General features: G+C 43.7%; 1 protein-coding gene across 4 annotated transcripts in view; it reads right to left on the bottom strand.

Annotated features, from left to right (window-relative positions):
- Positions 1–257: 257 nt before the first annotated feature.
- TPP2 (tripeptidyl peptidase 2) overlaps positions 258–8,155 on the bottom strand; it is a 57,298-nt gene continuing 49,400 nt past the window's right edge. For 2 of the 4 annotated variants that reach the window (XM_072976507.1, XM_072976506.1), the window contains 5 exons: positions 7,958–8,054; positions 6,858–6,988; positions 4,517–4,724; positions 2,206–2,325; positions 258–491 (listed from right to left, as the gene is read on the bottom strand). In XM_072976507.1, the coding sequence (XP_072832608.1) occupies positions 402–491; positions 2,206–2,325; positions 4,517–4,724; positions 6,858–6,988; positions 7,958–8,054 (646 nt within the window). In that variant the 3' untranslated portion in view covers positions 258–401. Of the gene's footprint in view, positions 492–2,205; positions 2,326–4,516; positions 4,725–6,846; positions 6,989–7,957; positions 8,055–8,155 lie in introns of those variants that run through there. The other 2 variants (XR_012080096.1, XM_072976508.1) reach the window with 2 other exon arrangements.

The following is an 8,155-nucleotide window of genomic DNA, read 5'->3' as shown; positions in this document are numbered from 1 at the left end:
CTTCACACAATTGAAAAAAATTAAAGTCGAGCATGTTAAAACCCTGTTCATTTATAAAATAAAAAATAGAACTTTATAGGTCTGCAGGTAAAAGTTCTGTTCAAAATCTCATGCATGTAACAGCTGCAGCCCAACTGGAAGTCCTTGGTGCTGGCAGTCAGGGCACAGCTCGCCGCCAGTAAGGTGAGGCGTTGCGGAAACACCATGATGTCAGAGGTCTAGATTTACATGATTTACCAAGCCACACGCCAGCAAACTCTCTGATAAATACACATCACTTTAATAATCAATATTTGACAGCGGATGAAAACATGCATTAGACTAAAAATGCCACAAATTTGGTTTTATATCCATTCACTATAAAACTTCCTTTTTTAAAATTTGAAGTCTTGGTTCCAATTTTAGAATACACAATAATCAGGAGGATACATGATGGGGAGCCAGTTTTCAGTAAAAGATGCACAGTGAGTCCATCCAAGTAGCTTCATCAGCTATAATAAAACACACACAAGTATGAAAGAACAGGTTTTTCAAGCTCAGTATTTAGGGTAAGTTCTGCATTAAATATTTAGTAATAAAGAAGTAGTTGCACATAGAACTTTCCTTCCATCCAACCCAACATCAACCCACCCACCGACCTTCCTTCCTGCCAACCAATCTTCCTGACCATTGACTGACCAACTCTCCTACCAACCAGCCTACCCTGGAGATTATCATCGGCCCCGCCCACTTCGCCTGCTTTCCTTCCTCTCCGTCTGCCTTTGTTCCTGCCGACCTGCCTTAGCCTGCTCCTTCCCTTCCTGCCAACCTAGTTGCCTCTCGTTCGTGCTCCCTGAGCGCCTACCGTAGGCAAACTCTGTTCTCCACTAGGAAAACAGCACTGAACACGCGCACTTCCCGTTTTCAGGAAACTTACGCTCTAGTCAGGAAAGCCAAATAGTATATAAGCAAGCTAATGCAGAGATGAATAAATGAGTAAATAATTAAGAGATAAATCAGGGACAGAGTAAAAATGGAACTTGCTGTGACACAGACTGGGAAGAGAGATGATCAAGAAACGGCTCTCTGAGGAGGGGACAGTGAAGCTGGAATCCGGATGACAAGCAGCCTACTCTGCAGAACTCTGGGCAGGGGCTTCCCCAGGGGCTGGAGTAGTGGGTCCTCCGGGGGCAGGGGCGTGGCCGTGCGCCAAGCGGAGAGGAGGCTGGCGTGGCAGCGGCAGGGTGCGTGTGTGCAAGAGGGACGTGAGGCGTGGCTGAGGTAGGAGCCGGATCACACCTTCTAGGCCACGGGGAGGGATCTGGATGCGGCTCAAATGTGATGGAGCTTCACCAGCAGGAGCCTAAAGCCATTTTTTAGGGGCTGCTGTGTGGGAACAGACCTCAGGGGAGCAGAGTGGTGGGGAGACACGGCATGAAACACCCCTGATGTGAGCATCTGGGTGGACCACTGGCTTCACAAACAGAAGAGCTCACGGTTTATGGTCTATGTGATGAGAAGACATTAACAACCAGTTCCAGAAAGAGCTCTCAACCTCCTCAAAGACCTGAAGAAGCTAATTTAAAAAGTCTTACAATTTGAACTGACTGGGGAAGATACACAGGAAAGGTCTAAGAATAAAGATTACCTGTAGCCTACCCCAACCTCTATACATCTTTCAGGTAAAATCAGTTATGCACGTACAAAGGCCAGGCTAAGACAATTTCTGCGGAATTCAGTAAATTTTTACACTTGACATTTAACTTGTGCAGAAAGCTCAACCATAGAACTTCCTTGCATATAACACTACACATGGTAAAATAACAAATGAGCTATCATTTCAAATGAAGAATAAAATCAAATATAAACTCTTAAAGTTCACCCATTTTTAGAACTGAGCCAACATGTGTTTAGAAGGAATTATTCATTTCCTTCATAAGGGAAATCTGTCTTCTAACTTTAGAAAACTTGTAACGCATTTTGCCTATGTTGAAAACACATGAGGCTAAATATAGGTTTTCTGGACAGATGTAAAAAATGTTTTAAAAATTTATAAATAGCTTATTGACTATCTCTCACGGATTTATTCACATTACGTTAATTAGACCAATAACCAGTCATGCTGAAGTTGGTACTGCTGTATCACTACCCTAAGGCTCTCTGGCTGTCCTGTCACTATACGATATTGAAATGATACTCAACAGTGATGATTTAAATATCACTTACTTGAATACAATTTTTCCAGTTTTCTTTTGTTGGTTTTTCTTCCACAAGTTTAGTTGCAAACTTAAGGCCTCTCCCATACATTTTATTTACTAATGCATGCTTGTATGCAAATGTCAAAACCTACAATGTAAAACAAGATACAGCTTATCTACAAAATATTTACCTTTTAAGGCATATTGCTTTCATAATGAAAGAATCAAGGTTTTAACAGAAGTGCAACTTTTCAAATAAACATGTTACAGCAAGGAAATTTTAAAAACTTGAAAAGAGGACAGAAATAAAAAAATAAAGTATCAAATTATATACACATGTTATTACTTTCATCTGCTTCCTTTTGTATGAGTCTGGGTCCTTTAATTATTGATCTGTCAGGTACACTTATAATCATTTACTTGTATTTTTAGTCTGCACTTTAGGACATGGAGAACATCCTCAGAGAAAGGAATCCTGTCACATTTGTTTGTGTTCTAGAGCCAAGCACAGTGTTTAACAGTTGTTGCTACTGTTACTGGAGAGCAGCTTCTTGTCTTGTGGCAGAAAGAATTCAGAGATGAGCCACAGAGGACAGGAAAGGAAAGTGAGGATTTATTAAGGATGTTTTCAAGGGGAGAGCAGGCAGACTCAGGTGAGTGCTGCCCTGAGTTTCCTTGGCAAGCCCGCTAGACAGGGTGTAAAAATGAATGCGCGGAATATTCATTGGAGAGGGGAGGGTTTGGGGTCGTATTCCCTGATTTCCACCCCAGCTCCACCTTCCCGAGGGGCAGAGGGATATTTGTCCTGATTTAGTCTTGATCGGAAGTGTCACAGCATCGGTGCATGATGGGCACTTCTAATCTGCAAGGCTAATGTTATTGTAATGAGGGCATAATGAGCAAAAGTTCATATTTGGATGCTGGAGATTCCCACCTTTTCCAACCTTTCTTTGCCTCCAGGACATCTGTCACCCCCAAATATGTGATTTCCTATCAGCCGGGAGGTTCCTGCTTTTCTCCGCCTGCCCAAGGACCCCCATTGTTCACAAGATGTGTGGTTTCCGTGCCCCACTCTCTCCCCTCACATCTGCCTGCTCTAACACTACAGACGTGGTAAACAGCAGGTGATAACTGCATGCCCTCTAATACAGCAGCACTGGGGCAAGAATAAAATTATTTATAGCAACTTTACTGTGATGCTCATCAAATGTTTATTGCCTCGCTGTTGGACCTGGTTCTGACTCAGCTTCCTCCAGCAGCAAAGCAGCAGGCACCGTGTGTGGCACGTGGCGGACATGCGATAGCTGTTAGTACCAACAGCCAATACTGTTGATGTCCATTCACGTGCTTAATACACTGTCATAAAAGCCTGTGGTAGGCAGTGTCACTAGCCCACACCAGAATTCAGTCCCCAGCCTAAGGTCACACAGATAAACGTGGCTAAGGCAGGACTGAAGCCCCAAGGGTCTGATTTCAGATCCAAATCCTTACCCTCTGGTGCAGGTCCCTTCAGTTTCTGGAGCATAACTGAGCTCCTTCTACAAAAGCACTATTGCACTGTGGTGGAAAACCCTCAAGCTGACAGGAAGAATCTCCTCCTACTTTCAGGGGTTTTTACTACGAATTACCATAGTTTACCCTGAAAACAAGCATCTGTCTACTAAAAAAAACCCCAACAGTTTGAGCTGGGTGAGCAGAATTGCACTGATTTCATATTTTCCCGTGTGTCCAGAAGAAAGGAAGACTGCCAAAGCCTGTGCTTACATAATCTCCACTGTAAGAATTACAGAAGGGAGCTAAAAGGGGACTTCAAATGTTTTTATAATCAACATTCAAAAAGTTCATCACATCAATGTTACTTTTTCTATGAACTGGGTTTTAAAAACTATCAGTTGCAAATCAAGATGATAATTATTTAGAAGCTGAAGAGTTTTGAGAAAATTAACATCTAAACTACCTGCAGTGCCCAACCTCCACCCCTGACAAACCAGCCCACAGCCAGATGTGGGGAGGCAAAAAGACAGCTTCTAGATGTTTCTTAATTTCAGCTTATACGTAAATGGCTTAACAGGAGACCACTACACAGATTCTCTGTTTTCGAAACTAGCGTGGCTAAGCGGCCACCCTACAGGTAGATAACACAACAGTAAAGTGGTTTTCAAGCTAGGAAGACAGAGCTAATAAACACAGCGTCTTCCCCAGGGCCCAGCTCAGCCTCTCTGTTTACCCCCTTCCCCTCTGCCCATCAGCCAGAATAGCCAACAGCAGGCAGCGGCCACAAGAGAGGCCTGCGAAGGACCCCCCCAGAACTGAGCCAGAACAAGACGCACAAACGGTACCTTATTGTCATAAAGGTCAGTCCATTTTGTCGTTTCCCAAAAAGTCTCTGCCAGAGAATCCAGAGCACTTTCTCCCTCATCCTCTCTTCCCTCTGCATCACTGGACACGGCCCCGTCCAGCTCCTGGGCCTGGAGAAGATGGTCGGCCAGGGCGCAGCCCTTCCTACAAAGGGCGTCTACGAGCGTCGACTTCTGTTTGTCCATGTCACTGTACACCAAACCAAAACACAGTCCACAGTGAGTTACATTTCTTTAAGGGCACAACTTATCCGAAATTAAACTCATGCATTCTTCGCCTGAGATTCACAACGCAGGGACTCCGTGTAGCCGTGTACGGGCATCTGTGCAGCACGTCAATGAGCCGTGGTGACACACAGACCGAACGAGCCAGGGTCGCTGTACTTGGTTAAACAGCCTGCCATAAACCACACAGGAAAGGCTGTTCCATTCTAAATCCTGTTGGCTAAGTCATTCTCAGAACAGTACCTTCTAAGTGTTTAGATCTCTTATGAATACCAATCATTACATATTTGTCTCTGTGGAGTCACAAACTTTCATGTATAAATACAGCCAACAAATACAATGCTTATTCTGAAAATGCCAGCAACTGTTTTAGCATTTTAACATATTAACTCACTTATACACAAAATAACTCTATGAGTAAGAGACCATCAATTACCCCTATTGTGCAAAGGAGGAAACTGAGGCACAAACAGATAAGGCAGTTTGTTCAAGGTCCTATAGTTAGACAGCAGTAGATCCAGGATTCTGGGCTCAGCGCTGGTCCCAGAATCCCTGCTCTTAATCACCTTGGTCCCCAGCCTTGCTCCAGGGCAGGCATCTTTGTTTTCTGATGTATTCCAAGTGCTCAGAAATATGCCTGGCACAGAACACACTCAATAAATCACTGCTAAGTGAAATACAGTAACAACCTACACTCCAGGAACAGTGTTGTCTAGAATGCTTGCTTATTTGAGGCATCATGTCCAACCTCTGTCAGATATGCATGAGGATGAGGATTGAAAGTGCTGAGAAAATGACCATGAGGCCCTCAGACACAGGAAGAACAAACTGTCTCGCAGTAACAATGACTCTGAAGGACCCTGAGCGACACATGCCACATGTGAAATCCGCTGGGGCTCTACAGTCAACACCAATTAGACACCGACGCCAAAAGGCAATTAAAATGAGAAAAAAAAAAACAACCAAAACAACCCAACAACTTGCTATGACCTAAATTACCCACCTTAATACACCTGCAACGTAGATGAGATTAGGCCTAAAAGACGCCTAAGAGTTTATCCGCAGAGTTTTGAAGCTTAAAAGAGCCAACTTCCATTCTGTTTTGGTGGAAATGTTTCTGGGGCTGCTCCGTCGCTTTGGACTTAGGCACAGACGGATGGATGGGTCTGGGGCTGCTCTACAGCTTTTCACTGACTGAGGCCCCCGTCACCCCTCACCTCTTAGATGCCCGGCAGCACCTGGAAGGTCTTGGCAGTACTTCATTTATGCGTCACAGTGACCCCAGGAGCCAGACAAATTTCTGTCCCCATTTTGTGAGGGAGAACTGAGGCCCTGGAACAGAACTGAACAGGCAAGGTGAGCCTGGCACATTCCATCAACCGTGGCCGTCCTGACTGACTGGTCCCAGGGAAGGGCCGAAGGATGCAGAATCCAGAGGCCGCACTGGGGGGGACAGGTGTGCTGGACCACCAGTCCTAGATTAAATTGCCTATGAGACTCCTATTTCACCATTCTCCACTCCGATGACCTAAATCCCACAATCTGGAATATTCCTGCCCTACCCTCTTCTACCTTAGAACCGATCTGCTCAGGTTAAATACCAATTAATCCATGAGGCTTTCTCCTCTTAAAGGAAAGTCTGCTCTCCTTTCCATAGGCTTCCACAATTGAAAATCCTTATCAGGACTCTTAATCACATTCTACCTAGAAATCTCACCTTCTGCATTAGAGTGTATGTTTTCTAAGAGTAGAGAGTGTCTTGTCCATTTTTTTTTTTACATCATTCTCAGTAATGCTCCATACAGTTTTTCTCAAACACCCCCAAGTCAAATTTCATTGGCCCTGATCAAGGTCACTCTAATCTCTCCACCACGACCACATTCTCCATCACATGGTGGAGACAGCAAATGACTTTTTTTTTGTTTAGTCTTCAAGGACTGGAGAAAATGATTACAAAATACCTAAGGATGGAGTAACCAAAAATTGGTAACTCCAATTATAAGGATATAACAAATACCAGAAAAGAAGGGTATTTTCAATAATTAAAAAAAGTAACTAAGAAATGAGATGCAAGAAAGATTATTTACTGGTTAGGTACTTTTTTATAGTAGCTGCATCAGGTCTGGGGTCGGTCTTCATTGCAATATAAACTGCTAGGGCCGTCTGATCTATATGAGAAATAACAGCATTTGCAGCTTCAACGATTTCATTAAGTCTTTTCATTCGTTCCTGGGGAGGAAAAAAAAGACATAAGAAAAAACTGGACGTATCAATGAGAACCCTAACGCATTTCACTTCAGCCGTCTGGACCAGGGGAGCTACAGCCCGCAGCGGGGAGGGCAGGTGGTCTGCGAGCCCCGGGGCTCTGCGCCGTCTCCCACCGCGATCACTGTGATCGTCAGCGTCTCCGGAAAACCTGAGCTCAGACGGGAAAATACCTGACGTTCCCCACTGGCGCTAAACAGAGTAAACAAATACAAGCTTCACAGAAACATCAAGTGTTCTCCACAAAGGCAACTCTTTCTATCTTAAGAAGAGTTTTGAGACATGATCAGCCACGTGACCTCAGTCCCACACATGAAAACAGAAGTAAAAAAAAGCAGAGCTGATCAAACAGATTCCTTCTAATGTGTTACTGAAATCACAAAGATGAGCGTACACAGGAATAAAACCAACAGTCTGTCCAGACACCAGGGTGTTCATGGTGTTTCTCTCAACGCCTTCGAGTTCACTCTTGACCCTCGATAACTTTTAACTGATTATGGTTTCTACTGCCATGATTACCAGTGAGAGCTGGTCCATGTGAAGACAGCTGGGAATCACAGCCAACTCTTAAAAATCAGAAACAAAGTTAACAAAGTTAACACAAAGGTGCTTAGATTTCCAGCAGGCCAGGACCACTGCCTTCTGCTCCTGGCTCTGCAGGTTAAAGTCAGAAAAACAATCCTTAGGGTGTCGTATCTACTCCTCCTCCCACCGGTCAAACGTGTAAGTGAGAATCCTCAACTCAACTCACAGTAATGGCCAAGTCCTGCAGTCAGCGTAATGAAAAGTGCTCAACAGAACATTAAATTTGAGGAAATATGTTTTTAGTTGGCAAGAAGAGAAGACATGTAAGTTGCACCTTTAGTCAAAATGCAGATCTTACCTAATACTGCAAACAAAATAAGACACTCATGAAAAATGAACAGGCCTAACCTTTTCAGCATCCAACTGATGAAGCCGTGCAACGTACAGAGGAAGATAATTAGGATATGTTTCTTTCAGTTCATTATAAATGTCACTAGAATCCAGCCTAGGTATATGAGAAGAGAGAAACATTCATTATTTCATTTCTTTTAGAAAGAAAGTAATTTCTGTCTCTCCTATTATTTAGCATTATTTCAAAGTTCCAGT

Source organism: Vicugna pacos, chromosome 14 (assembly GCF_048564905.1).
Source record: "Vicugna pacos chromosome 14, VicPac4, whole genome shotgun sequence".
NCBI lineage: Eukaryota > Metazoa > Chordata > Mammalia > Artiodactyla > Camelidae > Vicugna > Vicugna pacos.
Note: the sequence above shows the minus strand (reverse complement) of the source record. Positions and strands in the feature narration are given on the sequence as shown.